This window comes from Phocoena sinus, chromosome 4, assembly GCF_008692025.1.
Source record: "Phocoena sinus isolate mPhoSin1 chromosome 4, mPhoSin1.pri, whole genome shotgun sequence".
Classification (NCBI taxonomy): Eukaryota; Metazoa; Chordata; class Mammalia; order Artiodactyla; family Phocoenidae; genus Phocoena; species Phocoena sinus.
The window spans coordinates 49,416,126-49,435,230 of NC_045766.1; the positions used below are offsets into that span (position 1 = coordinate 49,416,126).

General features: G+C 37.6%; 1 protein-coding gene across 10 annotated transcripts in view; it reads right to left on the bottom strand.

The window, feature by feature from the left end:
- Positions 1-19,105, bottom strand: part of PLD1 (phospholipase D1) — a 206,841-nt gene that overhangs the window by 22,485 nt on the left and 165,251 nt on the right. For 8 of the 10 annotated variants that reach the window (XM_032631636.1, XM_032631637.1, XM_032631634.1 and 5 more), the window contains 3 exons: positions 15,505-15,618; positions 13,094-13,143; positions 2,279-2,413 (listed from right to left, as the gene is read on the bottom strand). In XM_032631636.1, the coding sequence (XP_032487527.1) occupies positions 2,279-2,413; positions 13,094-13,143; positions 15,505-15,618 (299 nt within the window). Of the gene's footprint in view, positions 1-2,278; positions 2,414-13,093; positions 13,144-15,504; positions 15,619-19,105 lie in introns of those variants that run through there. The other 2 variants (XR_004349783.1, XR_004349782.1) reach the window with 2 other exon arrangements.

A 19,105-nucleotide genomic window follows, 5' to 3' on the forward strand; every position in this document is an offset into this window, starting at 1 on the left:
CCTTGTAAGCTCTCAACTACTTGCTTAACACCTGTAAAATACTGTCAACCTAACTTCTCAAGTTCCTCTTTGAGAACTTTAAACATTGTTCTCTGTCTGTGTTATGAAAACAGGCCAGATATCTGAGAGCAGCAATAACAAGCCTGCTTCTCCTAGAGTTTCCACTGAGATACAAAGAACAAAAGTACCTGTGGATTTTCCACGGGGGAAATGTGTTCTGCCCTTGGGGAAGGAGAAAAAGAAGTGCAGCCTCTAAAGACTAACAAGTGAGACCTCGTCATACGCCCAAGGCCACATCTTCAGTTTCAAGAAAGTCGGTAAGAACGATGTGCAAAATGGATCAGTTATTGCTAGCCTAAAGAAACTGTAGCCTTTGAGGGGTCAGAGAACTTTCCAGAAAATAAGTCAACTAAAAACCTCTACAAATCTGTAACTGTTAGCTCAGATACTGAAAACTACCTTGCATTTATACTTGATGGAAAGTAAAGCAGGCTGAAGGTCAAAATGACCTTTAAAAGGAAAATATTTACATCTCTCAATTTTTACTTCAAGAGTTCTGAAATCTTGCTGAAGAGATCAACTGAATTTTATCTGGCTTTATTTGTTTTTTCATTTCAGCAAAATCAATATTTTTCCTTTCCTTACTGTCATTGCCAAATTTAATATAAAAATATCCTGAGATTGGCTTCTGAAAAGCAAGACCAGAATAGCTTGTGGGAAATGAGAGAAAACTTGTATATTGGGGGAAGTAAGGGAGGAAATAAATCCTTAAAGAGCTTTGATCCCTATTGAGCAAGAACTTGAAGACACAAGATATTTTTCTTAAATGCCCGATAAGTATTAAAAGAATGTCTGGGGCTTCCCTGGTGGCGCGGTGGTTGAAAGTCCGCCTGCCGATGCAGGGCACACGGGTTCGTGCCCCGGTCCGGGAAGATCCCACGTGCCGCGGAGCGGCTGGGCCCGTGAGCCATGGCCGCTGAGGCTGCGCGTCTGGAGCCTGTGCTCCGCAATGGGAGAGGCCACAGCAGTGAGAGGCCCGCGTACCGCAAAAAAAAAAAAAGAATGTCTGTGTGTGTACACATATACATATATATGTATCACCACACTGTGGTCTATATATTTTATGGCTTCTGAACTACTTTTTCTTTTCAAATCATCTTCCAGACAAGACAGTCTCATTACTCCTAGGTATGAAAATTTTTTTTCTTTTCTCAGTGGAGGATAGACCTGGAAAAGGCATATTTACTGCCAAAATTTTTCGAAACACCCCATGACACTTAATTTCTTAAAGAATAGTTAAGTGTCTTATTATAGCTGAGAAACTACATTTTATTTAAAATGGATGAGTGGAATTCCCAATAGTGGGACACAGCATATCTCTAAGTAACATCCCCCCACCCTTGTCAATTAATTTATCCGGCTGGTTATTTATACTCTATTTCTCCTCCTGGCCTTTCAGTGTTTGTGTAACATGATATTAGAAGGCAAACCAATTCAATGATGGGAAAATGAAGCTTGTATTCTTGTATTCAGGTGTATACAAGAATGAAGCTGCAAACCCACCCCTCTGGTCAAGATCTAATCTGGGTAGAATGTACAACCAGTAACTCTCCCGAATCTGTCAGTGGGGCGAGGACTGCAGGAACAGACTGCAGACCTTAGTCTAGGACTACATCATATCATTACTACACAATGTCCACCTCACCCCCGCCCCCAACAAAGCTGGTCTGCTCTGCACTCTGATTAATAACGTCCAAAACATTGACTCCGGGGAAAAAATGGTAAGCACAGAGGCAGCAATATTTTAATATCCTTCCGATCCTAACTCTCGCAAAACTTCAGATCTGTGGTAATGCTTAGGTGGGTGTGATGCGTGCACGTACAAATTACCACGACGTACTCATTTGTGACACATTTCCCTCCCCACATCTCCTCCTTCCAAGCCCAGAAATCTAGGTACTTGGCTTCAAAATAAAAATAAGGAAATAATAAAGAATTAATGAGCGCAGGCTGATTATTGCACTGCTGGGTTAAATTGCTGTCTCTGGACTCTGTAATTTACACGATGGCCATTTGATTGTTCTGTGCCTCTGTTACTTCATAGATAAAAGCAGGGATTAGACAGGACATAAGCAAAAAAGATTGCTTCAGAAATGTTTTAGATAACTGTGTGACTGTCCCTTTCAACTGCAAAGGAAGCTTTAGAGGAATAAAAAGAAAGATTGTTGCATGAGGTAAGTCAACTAACAAGGAATACAATTAGAGACCAAGTACTTACCAATAATAACAGTGTTGTCATCAGCAATTAGCAACTTGCTGTGGACATAGACAAGCTCAGTGACTAGGTTTCCTTCAAGCTCTGCGTGTGTTCTAAGACCACAGAAGGATATGTAATTTATCCACTGATTGCCGACTGTAAATTAAATAAGAAATCACTAAAATTAATATGACCAAGCTCAATAATGGCACGTTAAATTTTACTGTCTTTCAAAACAAATATACCATATAATAGGTTAAGAATAGATTGTAAAATATATGTGTGTATGTGTGTGTGTATAATTTCAGAATACATCTAGGATCTATATTTGCTTTCTGAAGAGTTTTATATTGTTAATATGAATGGAGATGCAATTTTAAAATATCATACTGAAGTGATTTCTAGAATTCCTTATGTCGAGGTAGTCCAAAGATAAATTCAAATATGAACATTTTATTTTAATGATTTGGTGAGCAACTACTGAAGAGTGAAAAAGTATAGCTGCAGTAGATAACCCAAGACTTCAGTGTGACATTTGCCTCTGTCTTGGTTGACACCTGCCGCTGTTTAAACCAGATGCAAGATGTGAGCCCAAACTACCTGATGTACACATACTTTGCAGCATATCCAGCGCAAAGCAACAGATAAATTTTGCACACTTTGGGTAAGTAAGAGTGTTGGCAATTAAATGACACTCCTCCTTCTAAATCACTAAAATTAGGAAAGAATCCTAAGTACATTTGAGTTCGGAGAATTTTCTTCAGAGCAAGCAGTACTAGGTTTGTACTTTAAAATGTTGTCCTCTCATCACGTGAGGGTCATTTATGTGATAAGAAGAAATGCATTCCATATCAAACCAACCCATATTCATTACCCTGGCATGAGTGTTAGTCATGAGATTTTATGGTCCCTCTCCCACATAGCAATCGCCCTGGATAAGCAAAGTCTGATACTAAGAATAAATGGAGTGGAATCAAACCATCTTAGATTCTTATAGAAAGAGAACAAAAATTTTTAAAAGAATCTGAAGCATACTAATAGAACCAATGGTAGTTCATGTTTCATTTACTGAAGTTTCCATGTATCACTGATGCTTTCTATTTTACTGCTGACGTTAGTGTATCTATTAAATTTAGGTATACTGGAAAGAAGTCTGTTCATAGGTAATATACAGAGGTTCCTCCAATTACAAATAAACCTTCCCATATTTTATATTAACACAAAGTATAAAGTCTGTATAATTAAAACAGTGTAGAACTGGTACCTAAATAGACAGCCAAACCACTGAATGGAATAGGAAGTCCAGAAACAGACCCAAGTAGGTATGGAAATTTTGCATATGATAAAGGCTGCATCTCTAGGAAAAGGGCTTTTTACATAAAGGACTAGAATTTTTAAATGAAAGGTGCTAGTACAACTGCACAGTTATTTGAAAAAGATAAAAATTATATACATTTCTCCCAGCAATCATAAGAACTCCAAATAAATCAGAGATGAAAATGTAAGCATATGAAACCATACAAGTGTTAGAAGAAAACAGGGTGAATTCCTGGTAACCTGAGTGCAGGGAAGGCTTATAAGTATCTAGAGCCAATAAAAGATCAATAATGTTGGCTAAATTAAAAAAAACATATTTGCATGACACAAAACACGAGCAAAGACAAATGACAAACAGGAAGAACATATTTGCAGTATACATTACAGACAAAGAACTGATTCTGAACATATAAAGAACTCAAAAACTGAAGGGAGAAAAAGATCAAAGTCTTGACAGAAAAATAGGCAAAAGACATGAACAGACAATTCACACACACGAAAAGATACATTTGAAAAGACATACATTCTCACTCATAATAACAGAAATGCAAATTAAAACCACAGTGAGAAACCGTTTTTTAACCTATGAGATTGGGCAAAAAAAAAAGTAAGATAACACATTCTATTGATGAGACTGGGTTGAAGCAAGCTCTCTCTTACACTGGTGGTAAGAATGCAAATTGGTACAAACTTGGAGGGTAATTGGCAATATCTAACAAAACCACCTATGTGTTTACCTACTGACCTAGCATTCCCACTCTAGAAACTTATCCTAAATATACACTTCCAACAAATAAGAACATATATGCACAAAGTTATCAACTGCATAATTGTAATTGAAAAATATTGAAAACAACCTAAATGTTCATACAGAGGAGAATGATTGAATCAACTATGGCAAATCTATACATGGGAGACTATGCAGAGCTAAAAAGGAATGAAAATCGCTATGGACTGATACGGAGTGATTTCCAGGATGTAGTGTTAAATGAAAAAACAAATGCACAAGAAAATATGTGGTATGCTATTCTTATGAAAGAGATTGGGAGAAATAAGAAAATATACATGTATCTGCCCATTTGTACAAAAAGAAACACAGCAAGAATAACTTAGAAACTGACAAAATTGGTTACCAATAGAGGATGAGTGGAATAGGGTGGAAAAGATGGATGGGGAAGAAACTGAAAGGAAGTATAGCGGAGTGGCACTTGTCTAAGCATGCCTTTTGTATAGTTCTGACTATTGGAAGTCTGTTACACACACTTAATCAAGAAAGACAGAGAAAAAAAGAAAAGCCTAAAATGAAATACAAATTAAAGCAATGAACCTAACTGTATTTCAAGTTAATAACATAATCCAAGTAAATTTTCAACCCTAGTTTTTGAGCATATACTCTTAGGCTAAAGACAAAAAGAACTGTAAACAAATATTGAATTCTAGTGAGATTTATTTTTCATAGTAGTATGGGCTACAGATTTTTGTGTATTCTAAGATTGAGGAAGTATATATATCAGAGATAACAGAAGGAATCCTGTGGCATGGGACTGGAATTATAAGTATCAGTATGGAGATAGATAGATAATAGGTAGATAGATGGATAGGTAGATAGATAGACAGATAGATAGACATATAATAGATAATGTGTATACAAAAGGCCTAAAGCAGTAATATCCCAGTAGTAATGATCATATCTAGCACCCAGAATTTGGTTTCTAAATGCCAATTTCCACTAAAAGAACCTAGGTTTCTTGGAGAAATGGTTGACTGCAGGGCTAGTTCTGGGAATATACAAGATGGGTCTGGAACTCTTGTGCCAGTAAGAAAAAAAGGCTGATGGGAACATGTCCAAAGCACATAGGAGCAAGCTTAAAAAGGCCCTCACTGGTCAAATCTGTGCAAGCTGATCATCAAAATTATTACCCACTGAATAACATAAGAATCCATAGGTCCACACATGAATAAATGCTTAAGTGGGGAAGAAGGGAAAACTTTCTTATAGTAGAATTGCAACTAAGAAATTTAGAAGAAAGTAATAAATATAGAAGAAGCAATGGAACTAAAAAAATCAACATTTAGAAATATAGTAATAATAACTGAATCATAGTGTAATAATGGATCCAGGAAGAATCATTAATATATGCTAAAACCAGTGGGTGAATGTTTGATAAGAAGCAGAATATTTACTATATAGACTCAAAGTGTTTTCCCACGAAATATTTAATTACAAAGGGAAAAATGGTAATTTTACAGCGGAGAAACCTGGCAGATCTCACCTTCCCTAAATGATCAAAGTTAATATAACCAGTAATTGGGTAAATCAACACCATGTTCCTCCTGACATGGTATATGAAGGGCACATCACTTCTGTGATATTCCTGCTGAAAACGCATAACCTGAATCTAATCACAAGGAAACAATGGATATACCGAAACGGAGGGCTATTCTACAAAATATAACTGTACTCTTCAAACATACCAAGGTCATGAAAGTCCCCCCATTCTCCAAAAAAAAAAAAGATTGAGGGATTATTTCAGATTACAGGAAAATAAAGATACCTACAACACATGTTGCTGACTGAAGCCTGGGACACACACAAAAAAACCATTTCCCCCCCTTTTGCTATAAAGGACCTTAATTAGTAAGACAATTGGAAAAATTTCAATAAGGTCTGCAAACAAGATAATAGTATTATATCAATGTTAATTTCATTAATTTCTATATTGAACTATAGCTGCTTTAAAAATGTCCTGCTTTTTCACAGAAACACACATTTATTTAGGAGTAAATGAGCATCATGGTTGCAACTTATTGTCAAACGGTTCAGAGGGAAAAAACCCATCCACCTGTCTGTCTGTCTATCTGTCTATCTACCTATCTGGAAAGAATGATAAAGCAAAGAAGGCAAATTTATTAACATTTGCGAAATCAGGATGAAGGGTACATGGCAGTTCTGGAAATTCTTCCGTAAGTTTGAAATTATTTAAAAATATTTTTTAAAGATTAACGATACTGACTGGCTGTTAGCAGCCTGAAAAGCTTAAGACATAATAACTTGTAATTTCCTAAGGCACAGATTTGTGCCATTCCACAGCAGGTCTGGAGAGTCTCAGCAACACTCCAACTAGTGGGCGAGCCTCACAGCCCACAGTCCATACATACTCCTTCATCCTTGCTACAAAATAACTTTTTCTTTTAAGGATTTTTTGTTTTGTTTTGTTTTGTTTTAGATTTAATTTTATTTATTTTTGGCTGCGTTGGGTCTTCACTGCGGTGCGTGGGCTTCTCATTGGGGTGGTTTCTCTTGTTGTGGAGCACGGGCTCTAGGTATGTGGGTGTCAGCAGTTGTGGCGCCCAGGCTCAGTAGTTGTGGCTCGCGGGCTCTAGAGCTCAGGCTCAGTAGTTGTGGCACACAGGTTTAGTTGCTCCGCAGCATGTGGGATCTTCCCGGACCAGGGATCAAACCCGCATCCCCTGCACTGGCAGGCGGATTTCTGTCCACTGCACCAGCAGGGAAGTCCCCAAAATAGCTCTTGTGAAGTGGTAAAAAATCTTTATTTCTTTATGAAAAATACCTTTAAGAAGAAAGCTAAGGGTGAGTGCCAGTCACAGGGACCAGAAGAAAAACAAAGGTTCCAAGCCAGAAAGCAGACATTTTGATGAATTAACGTGTGGCCTGTCAAATGAGGTGAATGGATCCACCACACACTCTAGTGAGAAGAAGACAAATCAAATTGAGAAATTACTTTGGCCAGTACAGTCGTCCCTCAGTACCCGCGGGGTACTGCTTCCAGGACCCCCAAGGATAACAAAATCTGCCCTACTCAAGTCCATTATATAAAATGGTATAGCATTTGTGTATGATCTACACACATCCTCCCGTACACTTTAAATCATCTCTCGATTACTTATAATACCTAATACCATGTAAATGCTATGCAAATAGTTGCTTGCACATGGCAAATTCAAGTTTTGCCTTTTGGAACTTTCTGGGTTTTTTTTTTTTTTCCTTTTTAAATATTTTCTATCTGTGGTTGGTTGAATGTGTGGATGGGGAACCTGCAGATACAGAGGTCTGACTGTACTTTATTCTGTGAAGGAAACTGGCTCAACGAGTAACAGGTACAAAGTTGGTGATGTTAACTTGTGGTGTGAGGATATACTCAAACAGTGCCTTCTGAGGAAAATATAAGAAAGCCAGGAGCATGACAGGTATTAATAAGAAGCAACAGATAGAAAAGAATCATGAGGGGTTCCAACTTACATGTTATGGAGGTATGTGAGAATCTGGAGATTTATCTGGGCTCCTAGGACATATCTGTTGTGAACGTTGGTGCATATATATCGATAGCTCGAAAGATGAGAAGTCTGATACAATAGACTCTATGTTTATAAGGACACTTTGTGAAAGGACTTGAAGAGTTGTTACAGGCTTTTGCTGCTTAAACAAGCACTTCCTATATGTACGTTTCTAATCCTGATTGAATACCTCTAGACCTTGTGTTAAATTAAACGAAATTGACTGCTAAAATGCCATAATTCACAACAATTATAAAAATAGTAAAGAAATGCTTTAAATTAAACACTAAATCCCTGAAGATTAGTGTATCAGAAAATCATACACTAATTGCAGCTGGTTTTCTTTTCAGGAATTTTAACATATTCGTAGCAGCAGTTTTGTTATTTCTAAAAACTACAGCTCTCTATCCAATTAGAGATTAGTTAGTTCATGTATTTAAAACCCACTATACATTTACAAAAACAAAACCAATAATACAACATTGTACCTCAAAAAGGGGCATTATGTAATTAATCTGTTCTTCCATGTTCAATGAACATTTTCCCCACTGAGATGTGTGATTTTGACTTGTTCCCAGGGTACTTGGAACTCTTTTCATAAGAGGGCTTAACATTGAAATGACTTATGTTAAAATCCAATTTTTCCCCAGAAGAGGCAGAGGCAGGAAAAGGGTCCAGAGCCAAAGAAAATGCTTTATAATAAGTTCAGGACACTTTTATGGTTGAGAAACTAAATAATAGGCGTGTTCTGACTTCTTATTCTCCTATAACCTCACCTTTGCATTTTTACTAGCCACTGTTGTTACCGAATGGCTTTCCTGATTTTGTTTTTAATCAATATATCTTTTAGAACCTTACTCATTCAATATCAGTTTAATTTTCAACTGTTAGAAAATAGAGATAGGGTAATACTCTGGTAAATCTATGTCCTGGATAAAATTAGATACACCTTTTGAAAGTATTTATTATTTTTTTAAAAAATTTATTTATTTTCCTTAATTTTTTAGCTGCATTGGCTCTTAGTTGCGGCACATGGAATCTTTGTTGAGGCATGCAGGATCTTTTCGTTAAGGCGCGGTCTCTTCGTTGCAGCGCTTGGGCTTCTCTCTAGTTGTGGCATGTGGGTTTTCTCTCTCTAGTTGTGGTGCACGAGTTCCAGAAGACGTTGGGCTCTGTAGTTTGTGGCACGCGGGCTCTCTCTTTGAGGCGCGTGAGCTCAATAGTTGTGGCGTGTGGGCTTAGTTGCCCTGCGGCATGTGAGATCTTAGTTCCCAGACTAGGGATCGAACCGGTGTCCCCTGCATTGGAAGGTGGACTCTTTACCACTGGACCACAAGGTAAGTCCCTGAAATTATTTATTATTGGTGATGTACATGTCTTATGTCCAAAGTTCTTTCTAAGATTTTTTAGATTGAGGAGACCATTAGTGAAAAATTATTGAATACCACACACCAATAGATAAGTTTAAAATTATGTAGTCCTAAAAGCTTAATTCATTTTTTTTAAACTTCCAAGTCATTTAAAAATCCATATGCCATAAAATTCACCTCTTTAAAGTATTCAATTCAGTGTTTTTTTTAAAGTATATTCACAAAGCTGTACAATCATCACCACTATCCAATTTTAAGATATTTTAATTACTCCGAAAAGAAATGTCATACCCATTAGAAGTCACTCCCCATTCCACTCTCTCCCCAGACCCTGGCAATGACTAATCTATTGTCCTGCCTCCAGGGATTTGCCTATTAAAAACATTGAATAAAAATGGAATTATACAATATGTGGCCTTTTGTGTCTTGCTTCTTTTCACATAGCATAATATTTTCAAGGTTCATCCACGTTGTAACATGGATCAGTACATTCCTTTTTAGATTTAAATAATATTCCACTGTATGGATATACACATTTTGTTTCTTCATTCACCCATTAATGGATACTTGAGTTGTTTACACCTTTTGGCTATAGTGAATAATGCTGCCAGAAATATTCATGTGCAAGTTTTTGTGTGAACATATGTTCTCAGTTCTCTTGGGTATATTCTATGGAGAATTGCTGAGTCATATGGTAACTCTATGTTTAACTTTTAGGGAATTACCAAACTGCTTTCCAAAGAACCCACACCATTTTGAATGACCAGCAGCAACATATGAGGGTTCCAATATCTTCATATTCTCATCATTATCTTTGTTATGTTTTAAATTATAGCCATCTTAGTGGATATGAAGTTGTATCTTGTGACTTTTATTTGAATTTCCCTAATGATTAATTATGTTGAGCATCTTTTTATAAGCTTATTAGCCATTTGTGTATCTTCTTTGGAGAAATGTCTCTTTAGATCTTTGGCCCATTTTTAAATTGGATTATTTTTTTACTGTTGACTTGTAAATGTTCTTTTGTATATTCAGGATATGAATCCCTTACCAGAGATATGATTTGCAAACATTTTCTCCCATTCTGTCATTTTTTTCTAGTTCCTTGATAGTATCCATCGGAGCACAAAAGCTTTTATGTCTGATGAAATCCAATTTATCCATTTTTATATTTTTGTTATAAACCCAAGAAACGTGTGCTTAATCCAAGGTCATAATGCTTTGTGCCCATGTTTTCTTCTAAGAGTTTTATAGTTTCAGTTTTTACATTTTAGGTCTTGATCCATTTTGACTTATTTTTTGTATGTGGTGTGAGGTAGAGGTCCATCTTCATTGTTTTGCATGTGAATATACAGTTGTTCCATCATCATTTGCTGAAAAGAATATTCTTCCTCCATTGAATTGTCCTGGAACCCTTGTTGAAATTCAAGTGACCATAATCGTAAGAGTTTATTTCTGGATTCTCAGTTCTATTCCTGTGATCTATATGTCTATCCTTACATCAGCACCACACTGGTTTTATTCCTGTAGGTTTATAGTAAGTTCTGAAATTGGGAGCATGAGTCCTCCAATTTGTTCTTTTTCAAGATTATTTTGGCTGTTCTAAATGCCCTATTCATTTTTCTGCATTCTTTTTTCTTTCTGGTCCTCTGATTGGATAATCTCAATTGACCTATCTTCAAGTTTGTTGATTCATCTGCCTACTCCAATCTGCTACTGAGTCTTCCAATGCACATTTCATTTCAGTTGTTATACTTTTCAACTACAGAATTCGTATTTGGTTCTTTTTATGTAAAAAAATTAATAAAAATATTAAATTTAAAAATTCTATTTTTTTATACTATTTGGGGAGAGATTGTTTTTAGACTTCTCTTTAGTCTTTAGACTTGTTGCTTTTAGTTTTTTGAACATAGTTAAACTAGCCATTTTAAAGTCTTTTAAACTGTCAGATAGGTGAAATTAGGACAATTCTCTGAGAATTGTTGGGGGATGGGAGCTTCAAACCCATTTGGCTCCTTCCAGTGGCTGCTAGGCTGTTGGTTTTCTTTCACAGCGATGGGGAGTTGGTTTTCAAGGCCACTGTGAAATGAGGAGAGGGGGATGGGCATATGGCAAATTAAAAAGCTTGCTGCTTTTACCAAGATACTGCTGTCTTTTTTTTTTTTTTTTTTTGCGGTACGTGGGCCTCTCACTGTTGTGGCCTCTCCCGTTGCGGAGCACAGGCTCCGGACGCGCAGGCTCAGTGGCCATGGCTCACGGGCCCAGCCGCTCCGCGGCATGTGGGATCTTCCCGGACCGGGGCACGAACCCGTGTCCCCTGCATCGGCAGGCAGACTCTCAACCACTGCGCCACCAGGGAAGCTCTCTGCTGTCTTTCTTGAATGAACAGATTGTTACATGCCCTTGGTTAATTTCCAGAGTGCTGAAAAAGTTGATTTTTGACAATTTTTGTTAGTGTTTTTGTTGCTTTTATGTAGGAGTGGATTTGGGGGGATCCTTACTATACCATTCCTGCTAATGTCCTAATTCTTTATTTTTGAGGAAAGATATACATACATGGAAGGCCTAATTTTTTTCTCCCCACATTCTGATACATCACCCAGGGCACCACGTTTAGGAGGCTCCCAGTGTAAAATAAAAATTTCAAAAACCTCAGTTGAGGTGTATAGCATATGTGAACGCCATACCACATAGCATCATATGATTGCGGGGGCTCCTGACTTTCCAGACCTTCGTGTGGCAGCCCCATCCTCCTGTTGAGCTGGGTTGAAACTCTTAGGATTATCTGACCCTTCCCTTACTCTTCTGCTCCCACATCCCCTCAAATGCTCCTTCACAGTTTTATCCATACATAACCTTTCTATCCATTCCCAAGGCACCATTTTCTCTCACCTGCCATCAGTCAGTGACCTTTGATATAAAGACCACTTTGATGAGTTCAATCAGTGATCAGAGGCATCCAACACCATACCTTGTCTTTTTCTGGATAAAAATCTAGTCTTTTTAATGTGACCTACAAATTTTCACAATCTTAATCCAATATGAACTAGAGGTCAGACAATTTGGGTTCTTTCTTCAGCTTAGTTCTTGTGGAATTTTCTGTACCTACTGTTCAGGGTATAAAAGATGATTGAGTACCTACTATGTGCTAAACTTAGAGTCAGTTCACAGAGATATAGGTAAGTAAACCCACAGTTACAATGTACTGTAGCTAAGAACTATGTGGAAGGATCAATTAAGATATCTGAGAAAGTGCCTTTGAAAATGTGAAGAATTTCAGGAGTAAAAGGTATTACTGTGGGTTTTTTTCTTATTTACTTACCTCCAGTATAATACCCTCCAAGATTTAGTCAAGTGTTATGGTGTTAAAATGGTTATATAATTAGTTTTCCTCCCTAAATACGACAGTGTGTGAGAACCCTGGGACTTCTACATCTGTAGGAGGCCACGTATATACATGCTGACTGTGTCCTCATCTTTAAAGCAGGGATGACACCTTCCTGCTTACTTCCCAGGACCGTGGCGAAGGATCGCAGGAGAAGATACATGTGGGGTCATTCTGAAGTGCCTTACAAATCCCACTTCTTATCAAAACAATTATTATAAATAAATAAAAATAAATTATAAAAAATTGTAAACATACTCTCATTTTTATCACCTATGCAGCTCATGCTGTGATGTCTTCATCTGAACATCTGTTTGGACAGTTTAATGACAATAAGTAATTTATTTCTGTTAAGCATTTTGTGGGCTACCTTTTGTGAAGAGTCCTATAACCACACTGTGAAAACATTAATAATCACTGATATGTCACCAAAAACAACCATGGAGGAAAAGAAAAGCAGTTACTTACGCTCTGCTTTTAATTGTCCAAGGATGGAATTTTCTCCTCTGCACATGGTTCTGAACATATGTAAAGGAAAGAAATAATTATAGAGGTTTCAAAGGTTTCAATTTCAATATCTGTGGGGTAGAGTCCTAATCCAAGTAAAAATAGAGCAAGTGCTTTTATGAGAAGATGCTACATAGATTTTTTAAAAGCCAAAAAAACATATGAATGTCACTTCTGTAATGTTATTGATGGGACAAGTTATTTTGAAGTGCGTAAATGGAAAAGTTATAAAATTGATCTTAGAGTTCAGAAAGAGATGCTATTTTTAAAAGATGGGTTATGAATGAGCTTTCCCACTTAGAAAATGTGGTGACTGCAAAGATAAACTTAGAATGCCACAACAGATAAGAATACTTACAGAATCATATTACTTTCAGAGGTGAAAAGGGCAAACTTAGCAGAGTAATTCTGGAATTAAGGAAACTATTATACCTGAGCTGTCTCTGTAAAGTCAGAAAACCCCTTAAAAGTGAAAAATATAGTCTCAAAGAGCTGCCTCTACTAATGATTTTGCTTCTCAAGACTCCGATAATAGTCGATGAATTATAAAGACCGACAAGACAAAAAATTCTATGTTCCATCTACTTTGCTCTGTGAAAGTAATTATAAGTACAGTTATGCCTGGGAAATGCTGATATTATTAAAGATGATGCCAGAAAATAGAGATTTTTTTGCATAATAAAAGGTTATAGTTTTGGTTGCTGAACAAAAGCGAAGCATGTTATTTCATTCAGTTGGTTCACACCCAAGAAAATAGTTACAGAAAATAATTACAATCGATAATCTTCCAAAAATAATGTTAGCATGGCAAATGAAGTGGATAAAATCCAATTAAACATTATTGCCTTAAATACTTAAAACATTAAGTGCCTTAAATACTTGAAAAGCTTTGTTTGCCATGTTATAAATCAGATAATATTAGAAATGGGCAAATCTTCAATCCAAGTGTATAGACCAAAGCACAGTTAAAGTTTTCTCATACTGTAATGAGGCAAAATTACCCCAGATGAAACAAAACGCCTTACGTGAAACCCTGGCAGACAGAAAGATACAAGCTTAAAAAGTCGGAAAGAAGCAAGAGGATTAAAAAAAAAAAGATTTCCACCACAGTGGTGCGCTCAAACTGTGCCTGGAGGACCTTGGATCTTGAGGAGGTGCCTCTAGGGAGGGGGACTCAAGCAAGAGGGCGTCTAAGTCCCCGGCCCCAATTTGACCAAGGCCCTGAACCCTTATCTGCTTTACACACTGGGGGTTTGGGGCAAGACTTCATTTGTCCCTCCCCCACAAAAGAATTTGATTAGAAAGGTGGGAAACTACAGGTGGTTCTGACGAACAGGGGATATTAAAAGAAAATATCCAGGCGCTAGTCCTTGCTTTGACTTATTAAGTGTGATTCTGAGTAGGGCTCTTTTGTGCTTCAGGTCACAGAGCTTATAATTGGGAGCTGGATTCATGCCAGGCCTGTCCATTGACCTCTTCTCAGCTAAGCGACCCAAAAAGAACGTCAGGGGGGCCTTTCCATCACTTTCTACAGCACCTCTCTACACCCGCCCACCAGCTAGCACCTCTCAACCCCCCCTCATAATCTTCCACTGGCCAAGTCTGAAGTCTCATGTGCCTTTTTGCGTGAATATGGAAACTCTGCTTTTTAGAATATTGAGAACAGGACTTACCACGTTCCCTAAAATTTTAACAAAGTGATGGTAGGGAAAACAATTAAAATTCCAGGAGACAGGAAAGGACCTTCACGCTTCACTTACTGGCAGAGACTATTATTACCAACCTTGTTGAAGGATTGCTGCCTAGAAAAATCATAAACCAATATGTGCAGATCATACCATTTTAAGCATTTAATTTTTTTCATCTACTTACTGCAAAGAATATGGAAAGCTCAAAACGATTTGGTGGCTTAAAGATAATTTTAAAATGATCTTTAAAAATTAATTATGTATAAAGGACGTCATATCTGTATCTATATAAAGTCCTTGTCTTCATTTATAATATATTAATATATATTAAAAGAACAAAAATATTAGTCTTTTTTATATTCATATATATTGTGTGTATATATACACCTCATAAATGGAGACAAGCACTCTATATATGTGATAGGCAATGAGTATAAAAGAGACACTAATATTTTAGTTCTTTTATATGTGTCATGTGTCCTAGGCCTACCACTTATGATTTTAGGCTCTATTTGAATTTTATCAACTAGTAAACAGGCCAAGATTCAAAAGTAAAATAAAGCAAAGTGTCCATCTGTTCAATGCTCCACTGAATAGATGAGGAGAAACATTTCCATTGCTTTCGCCAGCTTACATGCATAACTGATTGAAAGCTGTAAACAGAGGATTTTAGAACTTTGGCACCTGTAGTTGAAGTGCATTATTGCCTGTAGAGCATTTCCTCCACCGGTTGAAATGTCTCCTTCAAAACCTGGCAGAAGTGGTATCACAACATAAACCCGGTATCTCTGGCTTTCCCTGCAAAAGTCAGATGGAAAGAGTTGCACATACACACAGAAAAAGACACAGTAACAGTTAAAAATGACAGTCAAGCAGTTCACATGGTTTTGGAGATTGAGTGAATGGCTTCCTACAATACATTCTCTCACGTTCCAGGCTTTGGCAGGGAAGGGGATGCTGTTGGATTAAAGGCCAGAAACTGTTACCCAGGCTAACCATTCATAACAACCTGAAAAGTAAGCTGAACTTGGCAGTAAAGCGGGAATTGTACCCACTATCTCTCTATAGCACAATCCTTCCTAGGACAAAATTCACTGTAAAAAAGCCTTGCTTGGATCCCATGGGAGGTGGAGGAGTTATAATAAAGTTTCGAAAAAGACGTTATCCTAACTGTATTATGTATAACAAGTTATACATAATAACAGTACCGAGCAGTACCGAGCTCAGAGTCCAGCAAACAGTAGGCATTCAGTTAGTAACTACTGAGTAAATGAGCTCCCACAGCCTAAATCTCAGGGGCAAAAAAAGATATTGAACCCAGTATATTTACCAATGCAGAAATCCACATTGTTTAGAAACTCTGATTCATCTCTGAAAACTCTGCTTCAGATGCAAAATGTTACCCTGGGCCTGTCAAGAATTTTGAATGACTGATGTTGAGTTTTAAATCTCCTGTAGACGTAACACAATATTTCTTGGTCTGCTGTCCCAACTGATTAACAACAGCTTTTGAAAGAAAAGAAACAGAAGCAGAAGGTGTGGCTCCTAACTTTGATCTGCATTCAGAAAGTCAGAAATTTGGAGAATTATGTTCAAATAGGTATCGCCTCTTTGGAGGCTAGACTGTTAATATCCTTATCCCTAGAAAACACTCAGGAAGAAGAGAAAGTCTGGAGATGACTGTGGTATCCCTTATGGTCAGAATCTCGCCAGTTTATGTGAGAAGTCTGCATTCACACGAAGATGCTCCTACGGGTTAATTTTCAAATCGGAACCTACTTAAACTTTTCATAATACTTAATTTCTAAGGTGCATTGTCTTCTAAACAGCTACATTTTTCTTTCAGGTGAATATTATTACTACTCTCAGAGGGATGAGATTTCATTCCTGAGGTCTCTGATGCCAACATACTGTACATATCAGGGCACGGGGAAAGTGCAGTTTGAGACAGAGGCCACGGCCAACAGAACGGAGTCTGGAGGCCTATGAGCTTTAACCGCAGTGCTGAGAAATGAGGAATCTGAACCAGGGTGTTGTAATGGCATGGATTAATCGCTAGATGGCAAACACAGTTTGAGTTGGAAAAAAAACATTTTAAAAAAATACATAAATGGTTAAAGTTCTCTGTCAAATAAGGGTACGAAGCTCACATTCCTAGATAGTAAACAGGATAGTGGGAAGAACAGAAAGAATGCCTAAGCTATTTCCTCACAGCCGGTATTTAAAAGTCCAAACGAATTTTACAGTTGAAAATTGACATCATCTGGCTTCAACTGCCTTTACAGAATCACCTTTGGTCTGGTCCTCCCAGGCCCACACTCCAGTGACTGGACACCACTGCCCTGCGCTCAGAGGTGCACCCCCAGTAAGGCAGGTTAGTCAACCTAACTCATCTGCCCCCTGAGCCTGGATGCCCTTCTCTGCCTCGCAGAGAGGAGCTGATAACCAGCTCCTTCCATCAAGCCATCCTGGATGTGCCAGTGAAAATTGGTTTGCTCCTGCCTCCGCACTCCCGCTACACATGGTTGGGACGCCTACTCAGCATCTTTTTTGCTTTACACAACAGTGACAGGTACCTCCGCTAGGCTAGGCTATGTGATAAGCCCTTTTGAACATGCGTCCACATATCTTTCTGTTTTGGGCGGTGCCCAACAGAGGACCTTTGCACTCAGTATGCACTTGGTACTATTTGCTTTGGGAGGATGGGGTCAGGTTGGAAGAATGTTTGTTTCTGGGAAGCCTCTGGTAGACAAGAGGTTAAACAGGATGTTTTTCTTTAAATTAGATTACATCTTATTTGAATTTTTTTTACTGTGGTAAAATATATGAAACATAAAATTTACCATTTTCACCATTTTTAAGCGTACTGTTCAGTGTTAACAATTACCTTCACATGTTGTGAACCATCATGATCTCTATTTCCAAAACGTTTTCATGAGCCCAAACAAACTGTGATAATTAAGCAGTAACTTCCCATTTCCCCTCCCTGCAACCTCTGGTAACCTCGAATCTACTTTCTGTCTCTAGGAATTTGCCTGGTCTAGATATTTCAGCTAAGTGGAATCAAACAATATTTGTCTTTTTGCGGCTGACTTATTTCACTTAACATAATATCCTTAAGATTCATCCATGGTGTAGGATGGGTCAGAATCTCCTTCCTTCCTATGGCTGAATAATATTCTGTTATATATATAGACCACATTTGGTTTACCCAGTCATCTGTTGGTGGACACTTGCAATGTTTCCACTTTTAGCTATTGTGAATAATGCTGCAGTGGGCACGGGCATATAGTATCTGAGTCCCTGTTTTCAGTTATTTTGGGTATATACCCAGGAATGGTGTTGCTGGGTCATACAGTTATTCTATGTTTAGCTTTTTCAGGAACCACCAAAAAAAATTACATTTTCAAATGGATAATATATGTTCTCAGTGCAAACCTTCAGAGGTGGAAGACTATATGATGAAAAAACTTCTTTTTCACTCCTTTGTCCCCAGCCTTTGTTTCCCCTCCCTAAGGGCAATTTGTATTACCTTTCATGTTCTTTCAGAAGTAGTCTATGAATTTATAAGCATATATATGTATTCTCTCCTTCTACACAAATGTTAGAATACTGTAAACACTTTAATGAATGTTATTTTTTTTTTTTTGTAATTTATCAGTGCATCCTGGAAATTCTTTGATAACTGTACTTAGAGAGGTGCCCATTTTTTAATTAATAGCGACAGTATTCCAAATCCATGCCATAATATTTTAACCAGTTCTCTATTGCTGGGCATTCAACTGTTTCTAATTTTTTGCTACCCCAAAATGCCTATTTTGCTATGTGTGCCAACCCACATAAGTCATCTCTCACATTTATTAGAAGCAGTATTGCTGGTCTTGAACACCAAGTGTTTGTAATTCTGTTTGGAAAAGATGGTTACCTTTTGCCCATGTGTTTTATAAAAGCAAAAATGACTTCAAAATGTAGACATTGGGAAATGTTCTATAAAAATCTTGTATCTTTAGATAAAGCATATTTGCAAATTTAGTTTGTAGAAATCAGAATATTCACATTTTCTTGTTCTTGGTTAGCTCTATATCAAAATCCTTGCTTTTTTATTTTTTAAAAAATTTTTTTATTTTTTGCAGTACGCGGGCCTCTCACTGTTGTGGCCTCTCCCATTGCGGAGCACAGGCTCTGAATGCGCAGGCTCAGCGGCCATGGCTCACGGGCCCAGCCGCTCCACGGCATGTGGGATTTTCCCGGACCGGGGCATGAACCCGTGCCCCCTGCATCGGCA